The 20,672-nt window shown below is 40.8% G+C and overlaps 2 protein-coding genes across 6 annotated transcripts; one reads left to right on the top strand and one right to left on the bottom strand.

Moving 5' to 3' along the window:
* Positions 1 to 837: 837 nt before the first annotated feature.
* NDUFA5 (NADH:ubiquinone oxidoreductase subunit A5) lies at positions 838 to 5,283 on the bottom strand. 4 transcript variants are annotated; one of them, XM_015853047.2, is made up of 5 exons: positions 5,192 to 5,283; positions 4,927 to 4,971; positions 2,717 to 2,833; positions 1,619 to 1,684; positions 838 to 1,034 (listed from the first exon to the last, which is right to left on the bottom strand). In XM_015853047.2, the coding sequence occupies exons 1-5, from the start codon at positions 5,210 to 5,212 to the stop codon at positions 933 to 935; spliced, it is 351 nt and encodes a 116-aa protein (XP_015708533.1). In that variant the 5' UTR covers positions 5,213 to 5,283; the 3' UTR covers positions 838 to 932. The 4 variants fall into 4 exon arrangements, with proteins under 4 accessions (XP_015708533.1, XP_015708535.1, XP_015708539.1 ...); XM_015853049.3 differs by having other exon boundaries at positions 2,717 to 2,791; XM_015853053.3 differs by lacking the exon at positions 2,717 to 2,833.
* Positions 5,284 to 5,317: 34 nt separating this feature from the next.
* ASB15 (ankyrin repeat and SOCS box containing 15) lies at positions 5,318 to 19,236 on the top strand. 2 transcript variants are annotated; one of them, XM_085522657.1, is made up of 10 exons: positions 5,318 to 5,447; positions 9,338 to 9,477; positions 10,998 to 11,050; positions 11,147 to 11,278; positions 11,711 to 11,869; positions 14,168 to 14,413; positions 14,809 to 14,980; positions 15,324 to 15,894; positions 16,440 to 16,593; positions 17,980 to 19,236. In XM_085522657.1, the coding sequence occupies exons 1-10, from the start codon at positions 5,319 to 5,321 to the stop codon at positions 18,150 to 18,152; spliced, it is 1,929 nt and encodes a 642-aa protein (XP_085378783.1). In that variant the 5' UTR covers position 5,318; the 3' UTR covers positions 18,153 to 19,236. The 2 variants fall into 2 exon arrangements, with proteins under 2 accessions (XP_085378783.1, XP_015708557.2); XM_015853071.3 differs by lacking the exon at positions 5,318 to 5,447 and adding an exon at positions 7,747 to 7,855.
* Positions 19,237 to 20,672: the final 1,436 nt, after the last annotated feature.

Raw genomic sequence — 20,672 nt, 5'->3', positions numbered from 1 at the left:
TTCACTAGGAGAGTGGTTAGGCCCTGGAACAGGCTGCCCAGGGAGGTTGTGGATGCCCCGTCCTTGGAGGTGTTCAAGGCCAGGTTGGACGGGGCCCTGGGCAACCTGATCTAGTAAAGGTGTATGTTTGGTGGCCCTGCCAGGCAGGGGGGTTGGAACTACATGATCCTTGAGGTCCCTTCCAACCCGGGTCATTCTGTGATTCTGTGTGAACTCTAAAAACCCTCTGCTAAATCATATTCCTGAGCACCACATCCAAATGGCTCTTAGTACCTTACCTGTACATGTTATACGTACGATATAATTAGTCACAGGTAATTACACAGAGGTAAACTGATGGTTCTAAAGTCTGTATACCTATTACAAAGCATGTATGTAATGTTACCTATTACAACATACATAAGTAATGTTTTGCACTAAAACTGTAAACCTTTGCCAAGCTACAGATTTTTGTCACAGGCCTCATCTTTAAACTTGCATCAACTTCATTAATAGTGCTGAAAGACTGTGAGCAAAGACAAACTTGCACATTGCTCCTGGATCTCAGTGCCACATTTAGATTTCTAAAGGAGTTTTGAGTCTGGATATGCGTGGCTAGGTTCTACTTTCAAGCATTTAGATGGAAAGAGCACACGTCAACAGAAGTCCTATCTGCTAATATACAAATACAGATTATAACATTATCAACCACAAATAAATACCCTGTCAATCAGCAAGTGACAAAAAGAAATGAGTCAATGGTTGTAAAGAAGCTGACTGTTCTTAAAGCCATTACTGCAAGAAACTGGTAGCGATCTTTAGATGGCTGTGTATAGTGGACATCAAGACAAAACATGGTTTTATCAAGTCACTTTTTTAATTTAAAGGTACTGTCAGTAATAGATTATATTTGAACTTTTTTTGACTTTCAAGAGGTTACACCGGTTTCAGTATTATATTGGCCATCTCCACTGGTCAGTAGGAGGTTCTTCAACTAGAGGCTCCCATGGTTTCCACTGTAACATTTTTCTTGCCAGGGAAAGCTCATTTTCCGCCTGTTAATAAAGACCATAAGATAAACAAGTTCTTAAATCCAATACAACTGCCAGAATATTAAACTACCTTGAATTCAGTTCATCATCTCAGTGATGTGCTGCTACCTGCCATGGTCAGGGAGAATCTCAAATTTTACCTTTAATTGTGGTATGGTTTTTTCTCCCCAGAAAATAACTGTGTGACTTTAAGATGTGCCACGTCACCCCCATACACCTGCAGTCTGTTCACCTACTCATTCCCAATACCTACTTTATGATAAGCTCATCCCCAACATTTTCCAGTCTATCCCATATCATTCTGCCATCTTCTGTCTGTTGATTCAGACTCCGCAAGGTAAGTACGCATGGTATCTATATTACGCTTAACACAGTAAATGCAGATTATCATGTTCATTTTTAATACAGTCATCCCATTCACTATATGATGACTCAGATTCTTGTAATACATATATACACATTTATACACTGTTTGTTTTGCAGCAGAGGAAAAATATGGGGAAAAAAAGCCCATTTTCTGAACAGCTAAAGAAACACTAAAAATCACTAACTCAGCTTATACCCGATCTTAACTTTCCCTCTTTTACCTGTAGAATGACTTCTTCTATTTGACCACCATTCAGTTTGTCCTGTAGCTTCTGCACATCGGTTTCCTGAGTATTCAAACAAATAGAGATTAGCTTTACTGAGAAACAGAAAGGATGGACACATCATAAAAACACTAATTTGGGTAGCTCATATTCCAGCTTTCCACAAAAGTACTGTTTAGTTCGCTGGCCTTTGTTGTTTACATTATGAAAAACAGAAAAAAAAATCCCTCACAGGTTTCTTATTGGAAACCAAACATCAACCTCCCCAGGAGAAATAAATACTACAATGGAGTACTACTTAGTGCTATCCAAACAGGCAATAATAACCAATCTTCAAAGATTTTGATCTTAAGATCTATAGAGAACGATATGCAACTTCCTAATAGTTATGTTACCAGTATCAGTACTGTATGGTTTAATGTACCAAAACCTGCTTTTAAATGTGGAAGACAAAGAATCAAAGAATCACAGAATCACAGAATTATCAAGGTTGGAAAAGACCTAGAAGATCATCCAGTCCAACCATCACCGATACTTCCCAGTTAAATCATATCTCTCAACACAACATCCAAACGTTTCTTGAACACTCCCATGGTCGGTGACTCCACCACCTCCCTGGGCAGTGCATTCCAATGCCTGACCACCCTTTCTGAGAAGCAATACTTCCTAATGTCCAGCCTGAATCTCCCCTGGCGCAGCTTAAAACCATCCCCTCTAGTTCTATCACTGTCTACATGAGAGAAAAGGCCGACCCACATCTACAACCACTACAACCTCCCTTCAGGAAGTTATAGAGAGCTATAAGGTCTCCCCTGAGCCTCCTCTTCTCCAGGCTGAACAATCCTAGCTCCCTCAGCTTCTCCTCATAAGGCCTGTGCTCCAGACCCCTCACCAACTTTGTAGCCCTCCTCTGAACACATTCCAGGGCCTCAATGTCTTTCTTGCAGTGAGGGGCCCAAAACTGAACACAGTACTTGAGGTGTGGCCTAAGACTACAAAGACTGTATTAATATAACACGCTGGTAAGAGGACACAGGTTTTGTGCAATCGCGTGATAAGTACCTACCAGTTTCATCAATCTTAAGAAGTACTTACTGTTTGCACCAAATTGTATCGCTGATTTACAATCTGCTCAGTGTATTTCCTATACGCTGCGTCTCTGGGAATGTTCTGCAGGACAGCAAGGATTTTGGAGTACAGTATTCGCAGGCGCTGAAACAATGGCAACACGTGGTTAAAATGTGCAACCAGAATTACACAATTACTTGTCCCACTACAGCTGACAGCACCCTATGTTTTGTGTTATAGTTTGTTAGGATATTCAAATGTAAGATTAACAAAAGGACCCGGCCTGAAACAAAGAATTCTGTTTTAGATTTGTCAGAACAAGAAGCTTCCACTAGCACATCCCTTAAACAAAACCAAACTGCATATGTAAGGATATTAAGCGTATTTAATGCAAAGCTGAAACAACAATAACTGCAGGTCTAATGCTAACTGTACTTTTCACAAATCAGGCAAACTCACGTCTAGACCAGCTTCTGAAAAACTGCTTGAGAAAGATATAAAGAAGTACATCATCTTCCAGATTATAGCTCGGTTTTTTTGTTTGGTGGTGGTATTTAGCACTTCTTCCTATGCTAGTGCTAAGTTCTGAGTGATAACCAGATCTAAATGAAACTGACATCTGAAACTTCTAATGCTGAATTAAAATGTAGTGATGAAGGCCACACGAGGATCATGAAGAACCAGAGTCATTTGCTTATCACAATATTGTTTGCCACAATTGTTGTTTGTGACACTATTCCTAAATATTGGTGGCATTTCCAAAATGGACTTGTTGCATAGTTGGGAATTTCAAAGCAGAGATAAACGAAAGAATTACTCAAGTGCTTTCAAAGCCCATGCTTCCTGAATACACAATGTGGTAAACATACTTTCATTACTGCCCAGGGAGGTTGTGGATGCCCCGTCCTTGGAGGTGTTCAAGACCAGGTTGGACGGGGCCCTGGGCAACCTGATCTAGTAAAGGTGTATGTTTGGTGCCCTGCTTGGCAGGGGGGTTGGAACTACATGATCTTTGAGGTCCCTTCCAACCCGGGTCATTCTGTGATTCTGTGATTCTGTGTGATACTGGCCCTGGGGAGCAAAAAACAAGCACCAATCTGCTACACAAATCCTTGGCTGTGGTTCCTGAGAACCACTGAGGTTTTGCAGTGCTCACCATCACAGAGTCCTGAGCCTGCTTTGCAGCAAATGGTGCCTGTTTAGGGTGAAATCAACCTTCTCCCTTGGCACAGATAGAGGTTATTTCAGCATTTTTTGGAAACACAGCACAACGGGGTAGGAAAATGACTGTATGCTTCTGAATTCTGCGGGTGCCATGAGCCAGCAGTGTGCCCTGGTGATCAAGGCCAATTGGATCCTGGCGTGCATTAAAGAGAGCGCAGCCAGGTCAAGGGAGGTGATCCTCCCCCTCTACTCTGCCCTGGTGAGGCTTTACCTGGAGTACTGTGTCCAGTTCTGGGATCCCCTGCACAAAAGACAGGGACCTCCCAGAAAGAGTCCAGCAGAAGGCCACAGAAATAATAGGGGGCCTGAAGCACCTCTCTGATGAAGAAAGGCTGAGTGACCTGGGCCTGTTCAGCCTTGAGAAAAGAAGATTGAGTGGGAATCTGATCAATGTCTAATAATATGTGAAGTTCAGGAGGCAAAGGGATGACACCACAGCAGTGCACGGCAATAGGACAAGGGGGAATGGCTGCAAACTGAAACATAGGAAGTTCCACATTAATGTGTGTAAGAACTTCTTCACAGTAAGGGTGACAAGAGCACAAGAGCTGCCCAGAGAGACTGCGGAGTCTCCTTCTCTAGAGATGTTCAAGACCTGCTTGGACACCTACCAGTGTAACCTGGTCAGTGCAGCCTGCTTTGGCAGGGGGGTTACACTAGGTGATCTCTAAAGGTCCCTTCCAGCCCCTACAATTCTGTGAATGGGATGTTACATTTATGAAGGACTGAATTTAAGGAGTTCTTCACTTTTACTTTGGAGATAAGAGATAAATAACAGCACTTATGCAAGAAAGGTTTCTGAAATCAACATTTGCAGCAGAAAGTAAACGTGCAGAATAACTTCCAGTGATCTGAACTAAACTGTCAGGAATTCATTTTCTTCCTCTCTTACTTGGTAACATTTCTACCATCTCCCTTTTAGTTGGTCCCACTGCACCTACATGCACAAACACTATAAACAGAAACGCTGACTGACGACACACAGTAGATCAGAAATCAGACACACAACGTACCTCATGGGGGTTTTCAGCCACAGCCAGTCCCACGAGCCCAGTGGTCTGCACAAAGCACACACAACCATTTACTGCACAAAGCCATCACTCCCACACCGCTACCCCCCGACCCAGCCGTGCCTGTCACACGAGCCTCCCTCCCACGATCCTGCAGCGCTGTGAGGGCCGCACGACAGGACACCCGCTCGCCCCCTCGCTCCGATCCCTGTTCTCCCTCAGGAAAGCAGCCACGGCCCAACTAAAAGCCTCATCATTGCCCGCTCACCTTCCTCAGCGCCCCCGCCATGGCCGCGTCCCGCTCACACACCGGGCACCGCCGGCACCGCCGCCGACTGGGCCGCCAGGCGCATGCGCGACAGCGCGCGGGCGTCTGAGGTCACCGGTTAGAGGACATGGAGAAGGGCGCTGCACTGCGCATGCGCCGTAGTCGCCCTCAGCCGAGAGCGGAACCGCCCGGTCCGAAACCGACGCGTGCGTGTGGGTGTGCGCATGCGCTGTTGGAACGCGGGGCGGATGCGTGTGTGAGTGGAAAGGCGGGGAGGTGGGAGTGTGTTCAGTGTGTGGGGAAGGGAGAGCGGGCAGTGCGGTGTGCTGTTCTTAGCCGCTGTGAGCCAGCAGTCCAGCAGGGCCTTGGCACTCTGCATGCCTACTTGTATTGCACTATATCATAGTATCATCATAGTCTCATAGTCTCGTGTGGGTTGGAAGGGACCTTAGAGATCATCGAGTCCAACCCCTGGGGTTCGAGCCTCTGTGCTGCAGAGCGGCACTTCTACCACTTGCGCCACAGGGGGGATTCGAACCCAGGGCCTCTGGTGTTGCAACGCGGCATTGCTACCACTGCGTCACCGGGACACAATATCTTGAATGCTCACTGTGCTTGACTGTATCACACTAGCAGCAGTTGCATTTAATATTGTTTATCATCATTAAATCACCTTCTTGATCTTGCATCCAAAGATGAGGTGCACGTCACATATTGGTTGAGTTTACAGTTTTACAGTTCACATAATCACAGAATCACAGAATGACCCGGGTTGGAAGGGACCTCAAGGATCATGTAGTTCCAACCCCCCTGCCTGGCAGGGCCACCAAACATACACATTTACTACATCAGGTTGCCCAGGGCCCCGTCCAACCTGGTCTTGAACACCTCCAAGGACGGGGCATCCACAACCTCCCTGGGCAGCCTGTTCCAGGGCCTAACCACTCTCCTAGTGAAGAACTTCCCCCTAACATCCAACCTAAATATTCCCTCTTTTAACTTAAAACCATTTCCCCGTGTCCCGTTATTGTCAGCCCTTTCGAAGAGTTTACTCCCCTCCTGGGTGTAGGTTCCCTTCAGGTATTGAAAGGCTGCAATGAATTCACCCCGCAACCTTCTCTTCTCCAGGCTGAACAAACCCAACTCCCTCAGCCTGTGTCCTCACAGGGGAGGTGCTCCAGCCTCCTGATCATCTTTGTGGCCCTCCTCTGGACCCTTTCCAAAATCTCCATGTCTTTAAAGTTCTACAAACATGAATAAACTGTGGGGCACAGAAGAGCAGTGGGGTTCTGACATTTTGTTCTGTCAGGAGTTCCCAGTGTAAAATTTCATTGTATCAGATAGTTATATTTAACAACACCTTGGGTGTTTATTGTTTCAGTACGCAAGTATTGTATCAGTGATATGAGTGAGAAAAAATAAGGAGCTGAAGGGAAAAAAAAGCAACCATCCAACTTCTTCCACACTTTCTGGGTACAGCTGTTCTTCATGTTACTGTTGGGTTACTGTGTTTTTGTATCACTTCTACTTGCACTATAGAATGACAGAATCATAGAATGGTTTGATTTGGAAGGGACCTTTAAGATCATCTAGTTCCAACCTCTGCTATAGGCAGGCACACCTCCCTCTAGACCACGTTGCTCACAGCCCCATCCAGCCTGGCCTTGGATAGGAAGGGGCATCCACAACCTCCTTGGGCAACCTGTTCCAGTGTCTCCCCACCCTCACAGTAAGGAATTAGCTCTCTAAGGCTGTCCCTGCAGGGAGCTGCTCCTGCCCTCTAATCATCTTTGTGGCCCTCCTCTGGACCCACTGCAGCAGCCCAATGTCCTTGTGCTGGAGGTCCCAGAACTGGATGCAGTACTCTAGGTGGCTTCTCACGAGAGCAGAGATGCAGAATCTCCTTCTTTCCGCTGGTCTCACTTTTCTTGATCTAGCCCAGGACATGGCTGGCCTTCTGGGCTGCAAGTGCACACTGCTGACTCATGTTGAGTCTTCTATCAACTGACACCCCCAAATCCCTCTCAGAGCTGCTCTCAAGCCATTCTTTGCCCAAACTGTATGTGCTTGGGATTGCCTTGATCCAGGTGCAATGCAGGACCTTGTATTTGTATTCTGTACTGTATCTCCTGCTTCTTTGACCAATATCAAGTTACTGAATCTAGGCAAGTAAGCGCTATAACTGACTATCATCAAATCTATAAAGCTTTGCATCATATCTGCTTCAGACATAGTGATTGCTATTTGGCCATAGAATTTGTCAGAATCTACACATCTACAAATAGTTAAATGCTAAACCTTCCCGGATTCCTTTTAATTTATGTTAATATGTTACAGGATGTTAATGGCATCCTTGAAGCCAAGTTGGCAATTACTTTATGTTCTTAATGAGAGCTGTTGAACCAATGAGGGCACAGATAATCTTACTATACCATCCAGACCTCATGTTACATTTGATGAGATTTTAGAGAAGTCATGTGTAATACTTTCCTGTGGGTTGAGTCTGCTCGTGTTACAGTTGTACAAGGTCAGACCTTAATTTATCAAGCAACTGCGTATTTAATTTTAGAAATATCACAGGACACATTAGCTTGCAGGTCTCTATTCCTGGCTGTTCAAAATGCAGGCCCCAGACTAACAGTGGCAAGATAATGGGTTGAAAAGGTGAGGCTATACGTTGTGCTCGCCAATTAGACTAACGGTGAAATCGTTTAAAACTGTGATATTTAATAGACTGAGTCCAAATTTGGACCGCTGTTATTTTATTGCTGCGAATAACCTCTTTGCATGCCGAAGGGCCTTCTGTTTCTAGAGAGAAAAGCTAGTTTTGTCCGGTTTATTTTAAGGATAAGAAATGAGAGTAACATAAACATTATTAACTTTAAGCATTTAAAAGTGATAAACATTTATCTATATGTTTAAAAATGATAAGTTCTTGATATGCTTCTTCCAGGGAGAGACTCAGAACTCCCTATTAGTGAGTTGTTCAGGTTTTTTTAGTTAAAATGATGACTTTACAACAGCAAAAAAAGACTGATTTCATTATTTTTTTGTATGCAAAACAATAGTAAGTAATGCCTTTTTTCGGGTAGAAATAGAAAAATATGTCAGAAGAGTATCAGGTTACTCCAAATGTTATTTAAGTAAAATAGTCAATATAAAGCAATTAAATTGTGGAATAAGCTTTTGTAGTTGTTTCTTGTGACCTAGTGCCGTGTTCTGGTAGCTGCCAAATACCCATAGCTGACTGGAAGAAAATTTTGCTGCTGAGCTTTTTAGCCTTTTCACTGCTGCATTGCATAAGAGAGACGCTGCTGCTGCTGCTCAGCATGCCGGCTGTGCTGCTATACTCCTGTGTGATCCCAGTGGAACATCCATGCTTCTGTCAGAGCTCGTCGCTTTAGCACAGCGTATTACCAGCAGTGATATAGCAAATCAGGCTCTCAAGGCATGTATAGACCTCTAGCTATGCGTCCAGCACTTGTGCTGTGGTGAGCCATTTACATTCTACTTATTCTGCCGTGTCAGTCAGTTGCTACCTTACTAAATTTATCATTTGAAAATACACTATTAATTTTTGTGTGATAATTTGAAAATGGCACACACAACAATTGTAAAACACTGCTTACTTAACACCTTCCCGGTTAAGACTGTGTAAAAGCAGAGCTCTGGGTTGCCTGTGGCATTATCAGCTCTGTGGATTACAACAAAGCAGGGGATAGCCAGCAAAATGGGCTATGGGATTTGTAGGACCAGAAAGGAGCTACACATTTAGATGATGACTAATTTCATCCCCTAGTTGTCCAGAGATAAAGTGGAGGTAGAGAAGCAGTATATATATATTATTGTTTTTCATAAAAGAATTTGCTTGCTGTCCTGCATTGGAGTATCCTACAAGCTGTTCTGTGCTTGTATTCCCCCTTGGAATAAGTGAAGTTGGATGGTACTGATCCACTTGCAAGATTAAACTGTTTATGAACATTTGTGAACAGTAGAAACAAACTCAACAAGATGTTATGAAATTAAAATAAGTTGATTAAAACACTTGATTTTATTATTAAAAATAAAAAAAAAAAAAAACAAAACCAACAACCTTAAATAGTGCACAATCCTAACCAGTGTATTTTTGTGTGTACTTCAAAACAGCATATGAATATAATGTGCCATAAAAAAATGATGGATGAAAGTGAAGATGTGGTCGAAGATCTGCTCGCTGAGTATGCCATACAGCTCAGCATTCAGGAATCGAATGCAGCCAAACCACGAATGTCCAGCTTTAGTGACAGGTACTGTAAATTCAGAACTTATGCCATAATTTTAGTGTTTTGAGATGCTGACATTTAGTGCTTGATATTGTCCTTAAAGCAGTTCTTGGTGTGGCTGTTATGCATTTTGCCAAGTGAAACGCTGCCTGAAAGAATAAAGAAAACAGAAATTTGTTAGTGAACTTATCTGTATGCACTCCATATTCCCCTGTGCGCTCAGGTGTGAATGTGTACAAGAAAAATGCAAACCAGAAAACCAAAGGATCCTACAGAAGTGTTCAGCAAGAATTAGGATGTGACATTAAATTAGACTGATTGAATCCTTTGATTCAGTGGAGGCTTCACCTAACTGTGTGGGATGATGGAAATCATCGTCCTGGCATCAATCAGGGCTCTGTGCTGGAGGCAAAGCTGAGATCCAGCTCTGCTTTGCTATCTGGAGCAACCCATCTTTTGGAGTTGTAGAGAGGTTAAGGGAGACGGGACTCACTTGACTAAAGTAATACTTCCTGTGGCTTTTAGGCCATTCTTGTGAGAAGAGTACACGTGAAACAAAAGTGAACTTTGTCTTAGCAGAAAGGTTCTTTGGAAATAATCCCATAAATACATATTGTAGGTTAATCTATCTTGGTACTGAAAGGGAGATCATAGAATCATAGAATGGCCTGGGTTGAAAAGGACCACAATGATCATTTAGTTTCAACCCCCCTGCTATGTTCAGGGTTGCCAACCACCAGACCAGGCTGCCCAGAGCCACATACAGCCTGGCCTTGAATGCCTCCAGGGATGGGGCATCCACAGCCTCCTTGGGCAACCTGTTCCAGTGTGTCACCACCCAAGATGCAGAACTGTAAGTCTGGGAGCACTGTCAGCCTTAATTTCCTTTGGGCTCTCATGAGATTTTGACTCTTGGTCACTGGTGTTTGCTGGAATCTTTGTTTTTACTTGGCTGCTCCCCTTTTTTTTCTTCTTTTTAATCTAATCTAGTTTTTAAGATGCTCAATGCACTAGCAGAAACCAGCACTTAACTTATGTTTTATGGAGGTTCAAATAATACTGTTAAAAATACTGACATTTGTTTTCCAGGGAAAACGACATTATTTGCATAAATCAAACTTTCATTCATTAACAAATATTAACATTCTGGTGCCATCATGTTTTCATTCGCTTCCTAAAGTTTCTGAGTCTGAGGGGATCATTCCTGTGCTGTGTGGCAAATACGCCTTATTAGTACACATGAGAATTCTTTACCACATAAAGAGCTTTGTCAGAGCAGCTCACAGCTCCTCCTGGAAGCTGCCATACCAGGGGAGGGCAGGGGAAGGGACACAAGGGACCTGCACCTCCCTTGAAAGCTTTGGCTACTCTGAAGGCCTGTGTTTCAGGTGTACCTTAAGAGGTCACAAGGCTAGTGAGGACTATAAATGATATATTCAAAGGATAGTTGGCTCAGATGAGAACCTCGTGGAAAATACTGAATAAATAATGTAATGTATTTACCACTTGTTTATATTTTCTATTTTCTGTTTTCTTTTGGGTAGTTTTGTGCCACCTAGTGAAGAAAATAGGAAAATTGTAACAGCCATAAAGGAAGGTAAAACCCCTTCAACAAAACTGTCCCTTTGCGAAACAGAGCTTTCCTCATAATATTTTTCCAACTGCATCTCATTTATCTATTGGGTTTCTTAAGGTCAAATATTTGGGCTCCAAGAGCTTGTGAAATGGAAATATGCTCTGGATGAAGCTGATGAAAGAGGGTGGTTTCCTCTGCACGAGGCTGCAGCTCAGCCAATTCAACAAATACTGGAAATTATTTTAGATGGTGAGTAAATGAGGATGTCCCATGGGACAGAAGAAGTAGCAAAGAAGCATAGAACAAAAAAACCAGACGTGGATAGCAATGGGCTAGAACTGATTACTAAAATAGTATGAAGAAATTCTCCATGGAGCATCTTACAAATGTTATTTGCATCTCAGGCAAATTTTGTTCTTGGGATGTTAAATTGATTTACACTGGCAAAGAGCTTGGAGTCTTGTTTAATGCTTTGTTCAGAATCCTATAGAATGAACAGAGCTAAAGTGAATATTCAGTATTCAGTCTGGAAGTACAAGTTAGATTAAGATAAATCTAATTACAAGCAATTTTCATAAAGATTAAGGACTTAAAGCATTTAAGAACTGCTGGTTTACATGTGTGCATTAACAGCACTGTGCTTTAATTTAGTTTTATGTTTCCTCACTTTCTTACTTCCAGCATCTTATAAAACAATGTGGGAATACAAAACATCTGATGGAGAAACACCGCTAACTTTGGCAGCCAAAGCTGGTTTTGTGGGAAATGTCCGAGCGTTGCTGGAAAAAGGTGTATGGCCCAACACCACTAATGACAAAGGCGAGACTCCACTCCTGATTGGTAACTGCCTCCTTTCCCTGTACTGCGGCCCATCCACTCCACTAAACTGGCACGTCTGCTTCATCACACTTGAAAGCTAACCCTGACACGGGGAATTTAGCTCCATGTCTGTGAATTCTCGTCTCTGTGTGTAATTCCTAGTCACTCCAATACTACACGGGGCTGTATGTTCTGGCTGTTGGTAAATGAGGTGAAATATCCAGCATTTTACTGAAATGTGCCCAGCTTTCACTTCAGCAATCATTTTTCTCTAAGTCATTCCTGAGATGTGTTTAAAGATAAACCTGAGAATGTGACCTATTTTTTGTTGTTGTTTGAGGCATCTTCTCTGTATCTTAAGATTCTGTAAGGCCATTAGCAAGCTGTCCATCTTAAGGTTTAAGTCAGGTACAAGAATAAGCTTTATTTTAACTAGAAAGTACTTTCTGTGGGGGTCTGGAGGTTACAGAGGATTTTTATATTTTTTGAATTATTTCTTCAAGAGCAGAAAGGCATTTTTGATTCCAAAACCTCCCATCTCATTTCTCTTCCTTCTCGCAATGAAAGCAAGCTTCTACTGCATTTCTAAATAACATCTCAGTCTAAAGAAAGCTGATTCTGTGGAAGATTTTTAGCTGTTGGTAGACTTAAATGAGCATTGGTACACATGGGTAGCTTAGCAATTATCAGTTTCTAGTTGCTGTTGAAAGTCAAATGTCTCCATTCTTCTGAAGAGAACAAATCTCTGAACTTAATCCAATTCTCATATATACAGCAAAGTACCATTATACTGCATAACGAACTGCAATCTTTATGACAGATATCAATATTAAAATATTAAATTCTATGAATTTTGGTTAACTTCCTTCAGAAGCAATTGAGATGTTAACATCTTAAGGCTCTGAGGGTTTTCTGAAGTTTTCCTTTGAGGTGTCCTGCTTTCCATTGTTTCAGCTCTTTTCAGTAGTTGTAGTCCATAAATTTAAGCTATTTTCAGTTTTGGTTTTAATGAGACTTGGAAGGAATAACTGGGGCAGATCAAAAAAGAATTCCCCTTGTAGTGGCAGTTTATTTTCCTACATATTTCTCTGTACAAACTCCTGAAAATGAGGTTTGCCAGATGTGAACTGTTTATGTGATGGTTTTTGTGTTTTTGTGCCACTCAGAGTTGAGAAGGTAGATGTAGATATTGTTGTGCATCACGCATTTTAGCCTTGGTGAAACAGAGAATTGGATGTTTAACACTTCATAGATGATGCTGAGAGCTTAATATCATTTTCTTTCTCCTTTTAATTCTAAAACTTTGGATTGAAGGGCACATTTTGAATCCAATTCAAAATAAATGCCCCCCCCCCAAAAAAAATAAAAAAAAATAAAATCCAGTGTGATAATTTCTACTTCCCACTGTGTTCAGTAATGCTTCTTCTCAGAACAAATGATTTAACTGGGAAGTATTCATGATGGTTGGACTGGATGATCTTCTAGGTCTTTTCCAACCTTGATAATTCTGTGATTCTGTGATTCTTTGAAATGTGAGTAATTAAAAAGACTCTTGCTTCATAAAAAACTTCTTACATGTTTAAAAGGACATCCACTGAAGTTAAATTTGCTATCCCTGTGATGCTGACCTTTTTCAGCTGCCTTATCAGTCAGAAAAGAGATCTGCTATTCCAAAGGATAGTTCAGATGTGAGATTGGACTCCTATCTGGATCACTGTTTTATGTGTGAATGATTTGCAGTTGTAGTTATCTATGCAAATTTCAAACTTGGAATGTCAAAAGAGTAGAATATGGGATGGCAGATGTCAGTTGTGTTTTGACTAACAGCAGCCACTGAGTACATGCTAGGATTAGAATTACCAGATGAATAAATTACAACTGAGATTTTTTCATGGACATTGTAATGTTTGCATCAATTTTACGAGTAAATACTATTGTCTAATACTTTATTGTTTTTATTGTTGCTTTTCCTTGCAGTTGATCTGATGCTGCTGTCCTCCATATTCCTAACTGATATTTTTTACAGATTAAGATGGTTTAGGCAAGGTACCTGATAAGGACTGTTTCTTATACACAAAGCAACTTATGAGAGGGATTACCTGTGACTACAAGCTTGAATTTTCTGTGCAGCTCACATCATCATTTATTTACCATTGAATTGGACCCCCAGATTCCTAGGACTGGAAGTCTTTTGAATTTCCTCATATCAGTACAGAAGAAAAAAATTCTCTAAACTTAATAGATGTCTTTTAACTTCAGGACAACATACTTGAAAATATAATTACATTATTTTTTCTTTCCTTCTTTAATATCTTCAAGCTGTAAGAAGTGGCTCTTTTGAAATGGCATCTACTCTGATTAAACACAACTGTAGGATCCACCAGCCATGTGCAAAACGTTGGTCTGCAATGCATGAAGCTGCAAAACAGGGACGCAAAGATATTGTTTCTCTTCTTCTGAAGAATGGTGGAAATGTCAACCTTAAGGATGGATATGGAGTAACACCATTAGGTGTTGCTGCTGAATATGGTCACTGTGATGTGCTGGAGCATCTAATTCATAAAGGTATGTAGTCAGGTAAGAAAGAATTGGGCCTCTGCTCTGGCGTGCATCCTGCCTGGTTGCTGAGGTGTTTTAGAGTGGTAATGGAACAGGAGAGAAATAGGAGCAACAAATGAGAAGATTTGGTTTCTTGGAAAGAAAGCAAGCATGTGTGAGCATTCCTGCACTTCCATAATCCATGTCAGAGGAGTGATAGAGTTGATACCAGTCCATTTCCATCAAGGAGGGAAATGTTTTTGCCTTTGAAAGCTAAATTTGTCACAAGAAGTATTTCTTGTTTACATAAAATTTTAATTTACATGCATTTAAAAATATGAAGGAGAGTATTCTGGGCTTGTTTTTATGTTGATCTGCAAATCAATTTGGGTGTAATTCTAAACTCTCTATCGTTCTTCAAGGTGGTGATGTCCAGGCCTTAGAAGATGATGGTTCATCAATACTGTTTGAGGCAGCAGGAGGAGGAAATCCAGACTGCATAGCACTTCTTCTGGAGTATGGAGGAAGTGGCAATGTGCCCAATAAGGCAGGACTGCTTCCCATACATAAGGCAGCTTATGAGGGGCATTACCTGTGAGTAGAAGTTTGAACTTCAAGTTTTCTTTAAGATATAGAATGGCTCAAGGTCACACTGAAGAACAGTGTTAAACATGAATATGTAGAGACCACCTATATTTCAGAAATGGCTATGTTGCATCAACTTGAATCAACTTCTAAGTGTTATTTTAGCAGAAACAGAAGAAAATGTAAAATATACTGCTTTAGAGCTAAGTAAAAAGCACTGAAACATCTTCAAGACAAGGTCCCATTTGATACTTCCCGAACAGGTGCTTCTGTGTTAGGATTTTCCTGTGTGTGTGGTGGTCATTTTCGTAATGCAGAGGAGTGGTGCCTTACTTTCTTCACTGTTTTTTAGGGTCCTGAAGTATCTCATTCCAGTCACATCCCAAACTGCAATCCAGAGAAGTGGGATAAGCCCTGTTCACTCAGCTGCAGATGGCCAAAATTCACAGTGTCTAGAGCTCCTTATTGAAAATGATTTTGATGTCAATACCCTCTTGGATGATCACATTTCAAATAGTTACGATGATGAAAGGAAAACTGCGCTCTATTTTGCTGTTTCTAACAACGACATCCTTTGCACTGAAATATTACTGAAAGCTGGTGCAAATCCAAACAAGGATCCTTTAAACTGTCTTCTTGTGGCAGTGAGAGGTGGTAACCATGAAATAGTAAGGCTGCTTCTATCCTATGGAGCAAACGTCAATTGTTACTTTATGATGGTTAATGATACGCATTTTCCCAGTGCCATCCAGTATGCCTTGAATGATGAGGTGATGCTAAGGCTGTTGCTGAATCATGGGTATAATGTGGAGTTGTGTTTTGACTGTATGCATCAAGATATCTTTGGAAATTCTTTTGTGTGGTCAACTCCAGAGGAAGAGATTCTCCCAGGGTGGACTTCTTCTGTAATAAAGGATAATCCGGTAAATACACAACTTCCTTTTCTCTCTCTTCTTTCCATTAGCCAGCTTTAAAAATTCCATATTATTGTACAGAACTAAGCTTAATATACTCACAAAATCCTTTTAAAACAACCTAAAAAAATAAAACATTTTTGACACTGAGGGAAAGAAATGTAGAGTGCTTTAGTTTGGTGCCGGTACATTAGAGATTTAGTGAGGAAGACTTAAGAAGCTCCAAATCAGGATATTGTTATTTCTGTCCTTATCCAAACCAGTGGAAGTGATGCATTTCCAAAGAGAAATCACCGTTGAACGGAAGAGTGCTGGAAATTATAGCAACATTGTAATGGCTGTTTGGCCTTCAAGCCTGTCCAGAGTAATTAAGAGATCACAAAGACTAAGCATGGAAGCAAATATAAAGTAATTTACATGTGGAACCATTATGGCTGTTAAAGCTCATTCCTAATACTGTTTGAATCACCTTTTGTAATTGATTTAAAATGTGTTATTTTGGCATTCCACTGCGCTTATTTTGAAATTATTCTCTGATATCTTTTCTCTTTCAGTTCTGTGACTTTATTGCTGTTCCTTGGTTGAAGCACTTAGCTGGAAAAGTTGTTCGTATTTTTATAGATTACATGGATTACGTTCCACTATGCACAAAAATTAAATTTGTTCTAGAAACACAGAAGGAATGGACAGAGATACGTCAGATATTGGGTAAATATCTAACTTCCAACTAATTATGTTATGTTTTATTACAGGAGACTTTAATTGCTTTTATCAGGTCATATTAGTCCAAAATTCAATAGCAATACAAGTGTGTACTAACTTAAAAGCCAGGTTGTACCTGTCATCCATTTCTCAGATGAGTCAGATCTTTACCTGTTGCCACTGGTCATAGTTAATTGGACTGGAACATGGTAGGTGAAAATGAACCCCGTGTGCACCTTACCAGTCTTGTAAGGAATGTTACTGTTGTGTGGGAAACCTCTTCAGCTAAGCAAGACCACTGAGGTACTTCTCATACTTCACATGAAGCCTTGTAACGCCGATCATTGCACAGCTATGAGACACATGTTTTATGAAGGAATATTGCTGATACTTCATCTTCTTTTCCTCCCTTGATCTCCCAAGTCTATTAGTCATTCAAGGATTATCATAAGAGCATGTTTCAGATGCTATTATGTTCAAGATGAGAGGTGTTGACAATGAGCGCACCATCGCAGCGTACCATCATTTCCTGATTTACAAGATACACATTTAGAGTTGCCATTTAGTAATTAATACTTCTATGTATGCTTTCTCTTTTGAAGATCCACAACCTAGTTTAGATATTCCACTGCAGGTGGCACTGGAAATAGGTTTTATCCACCTTAGTGAAAACTTTAGGAAGTTGCGAAATATAGGAAATGCTCTCTTTACAGGAACTACTTTTATTTGACTGTTTTCAGTTTTTTAATAGAATTTTGTTCAACATCAATTATAAAGGAGCAAAACATTTAAATTTTAATCTGGTGTTTAATTTTATTGTGATATTTTATACTGGCATGCAGAGGATGTCTTTAATTTAGTGTTGGTGTCACAGGCACATCAAAATAATTGTGTTGCATCAACTATAACAGGTATGTTGAAAACTGTTGAAGTGTTCAGGAAAGCTAAGTCAAACCAAAGTCTTCCAGTGAAGTAAAGTCTGGTAGGAAGTGTTGGTTTAGATCCAAGCATGGTAAGGTCTGGTCCTGGTGCCTTCTTCATAGAGCAGAAATGGAAGTGTCAGGTCATTTATACAGCTGGCTTCAACCTGCAGATTTTTTTGAATATACACATAGAGAAAGGAGAGATCACTTATCAGTTACCACTGATTACATTAAATAATGTCCAGTTTAGGTGACATGGTACAGTGTGCATATTTCTTAAAAGGAGGAATATAGTGTTAGTAGAGATCCAAAAGAAGTTTGATTAATATCAACAATGTGTAACATCACATATTCAGAAGTGGCAAAATTTGCCCCACGGTGGATTTTAATATTAATTTTATTAGTGCAGTCACTCATTGTTGATGGCATTGTTTTTTTTCCACTATTTCTCTCTCACTGCTATTTTTAGATAATCCTCGCCCACTGAAACATCTGTGTCGCCTGAAGATACGTAAACTCATGGGGTTGTGGAGGCTCCAGAAACTGTCATCCATGAAGAAGTTTCCACTTCCTCCAGTTCTCAAGAACTACATCCTATACAAAGAGTATGATCTGTATGGAAAAGAGATACATTTAGAATAGTTTTTAATAAGAACTGTGCACGATTTGTAATTTCTTTACTGTTTTTTACTATCTGAAGATTTGATTGACAGTTCTATATTTTATATACGTTCACAACATTCTGCTATTTATTGTAATTAGTACTTTTATGGGAACAAATTTTTCTTCAGACCTAGTATGTTTTAACACAAGATTATACTACCCAAATCTAGGCTAAAATCACAGTAAGGACACTACAGTAATTACATAGAAAAGAATCACTCTAAATGGGAACGTAGGTGTATAAAAGACAAAAGAATTTTCCTGATAGTCTTCCCAGTGAGGATGATAAATGCACGCTCCTCTCAGCTGGTGGCATGAGTTTGTCTAGAAAAGAGAAGAAGCGCCTAATTTAACTTGGTAAGGAGAATTAAACCTCTAAATGCAGTTATCTGACATGTAATTGTCAGGAAATACAGCACATTTTGTATTTGGAAAATCATTATTCTATTATAAAATTCTCCAAACACTTTGAAGAGTCTTTTTAGCTATTTTTACCGATGAGTGTTCCCAGGTACATTTACTTGTCAGTACAGTGTGTCAGCATAGAAGGTTTCAATCAAAGATTGGGGGACTTCAGGCTCTTTTAAAGAAAGAGTAGATTTTGACCAACAAACCAAGCAGGTATCAAGTAGCTTTTCCCCTTAGTTGAGAAATGGTACAACGTCATAATTTAATCATGATTCCTACAGACTTTTGTCAGATCATTTCTCAACCAGACTAAACGAGACCCTTAGTCACATACTGTGATATACTTGGCAGCATGTTTCTGTGCTTGCCCAGAATAAAACACATCTGATTAAGTGTCCTTTATATTATTTCATTAGAAGTGGATTGCACTTATCCTTTTGCTACACACACAGACGCAAGATCAGCTGAATCATCCTTCTGCCCAGATCCTTAGGCTGGCTTCCCATGTTCTCCAGAGCTGTGTGTGATTGGCGTATATAACTGAACACCTCAGTCAGCATTGTGAATTCCACTTCCAAAAGCAGATGTGTCAGTCATTTGTGAGTCTGTCCTTTCTCACAACATATTTACAGGATAAAATGGAAGAAGTGAAGACTACTGGTCAAGGACATGAAGAGTGCTTTAAAAGAAGGCTTAGTCATTGCTTCTGCTCTCACAAGGGCTAATACTCATCTGCCTTTCCAAGACACATCCTCTGTTGCTTTGCCAGACATTTTTACTAGGATAAAAAGAAAAAAATTGGTGATTTGTGCAAAATCTCTAGGTATCTGGCAGACACACTAGGCCACTGCCAGCAGAATGTCCCAGGTGATCGATGGCTCCACACATGGCCTGAGGCCGAGTGTGTGATGAAACCGACATGGTTGTCCACAGGCAAGGCTCCCCAGGCCAACTCATCCTGGGCACACCAATCTATGTGCATGTGTGCTGCATAACCTATAAGCTGGTTTCTCCGTGTGGGGATTTCTAAACAGAAATGTGGGCTTAATAAGCCTTTAATGGTGGTAGTTTCAGTGAATCCAGTGGCCACAACATGCAGATCTGAATAGTCACATATTTGATACTGTATACTGCAACCAGTGAAGGAAACAAGATCAAATGGGCTTTAGACAGGAGGCTTAAAACCCTTTCTGTGGCTAGAGCCAAATTCCATCAGTAATTTTAGTTCATAGACCATGGTTTATATTTAGGGCTCTATGTACTCCTCAGGCAATAGTTACGTTGCCTCTGGCATCAAAGCATTCAGCTCTAGGGCAAAGTATTGCCTGAAATGTTTAAATATCATGGACAGCTCCCTAAAATATCATTAGGTAAGGTAAAAGCCTTTAGTGAGGTTACCTTTTTAACAATGCATCTGGACCATTTTTGTTATTTGTCATCCTGTTGAAACAATATCATGGCATAATCCCCTGTTAAAGTTTTTCTTTTCCTCAACACTGAACTGCTTACTTACCAAAGACTTCCTCCTCCCTTCAGACCTTAAAGGAGATATAACATTATAGGAACATGTCTGGAATGCCTCCAAGACACTGTGGTCTGAATGGAAAAGTGAGGGGCAAAATGTGTTTAAATGGAATGTGAGAAGATATATATGGATACGGAAAGGAAGCTATTTAGTTTGTGCCATGCTTTTGGCAAAGTTAGGAACTGAACACAGGCCTTTTGATTCCCATGTTTTAGAGCCAGAGCACTGAATACATTTGGGGGGTTGAATATGTGCTAATATTGGACATACGAGAGCAGGAAATGTGTGAAGATAAGGCAGCAGCCCCAGCTAAGAGAAGAGATCGCTAAGAAAAAGCTACTCTTTTTTCTCCCTATTTGGATACTGATTGAACCTTTGGAATGCTGGGTTTTCGTTTTCTCTGCTATTTAGGTGTGTTTCATTGGATGTTCCATCGCAATCCAGTTCCATAGCATATCTACCCGATCAGCGACATTTCATAGTTTCATAGTTTCATAGTTTCGTGCGGGTTGGAAGGGACCTTAGAGGTCATCGTGTCCAGCCCCCGGGATTCGAGCCTCTGTGTA

The sequence above is a fragment of the Coturnix japonica genome, chromosome 1 (assembly GCF_054131305.1).
Source record: "Coturnix japonica strain WE chromosome 1, WE-NBRP24, whole genome shotgun sequence".
In the NCBI taxonomy this organism is placed as follows: Eukaryota; Metazoa; Chordata; class Aves; order Galliformes; family Phasianidae; genus Coturnix; species Coturnix japonica.
Note: the sequence above shows the minus strand (reverse complement) of the source record. Positions and strands in the feature narration are given on the sequence as shown.

What these genes read in the sequence shown, in the direction of transcription:
- NDUFA5 (XM_015853047.2), bottom strand. Translation starts at nt 5,212, where the DNA reads ATGGCGGGGGCGCTGAGGAAG. An exon ending in TGGCGGGGGCGCTGAGGAAG is followed by an intron (nt 4,972 to 5,191) that starts GTGAGCGGGCAA and finishes TGCTTTGTGCAG; the next exon opens with ACCACTGGGCTCGTGGGACT. An exon ending in TAGAAGAAGTCATTCTACAG is followed by an intron (nt 1,035 to 1,618) that starts GTAAAAGAGGGA and finishes CTTTATTAACAG; the next exon opens with GCGGAAAATGAGCTTTCCCT.
- ASB15 (XM_085522657.1), top strand. Translation starts at nt 5,319, where the DNA reads ATGGAGAAGGGCGCTGCACTGCGCATGCGCCGTAGTCGCCCTCAGCCG. An exon ending in GGAGCATCTAATTCATAAAG is followed by an intron (nt 14,414 to 14,808) that starts GTATGTAGTCAG and finishes TCGTTCTTCAAG; the next exon opens with GTGGTGATGTCCAGGCCTTA. An exon ending in AGAGATACGTCAGATATTGG is followed by an intron (nt 16,594 to 17,979) that starts GTAAATATCTAA and finishes TGCTATTTTTAG; the next exon opens with ATAATCCTCGCCCACTGAAA.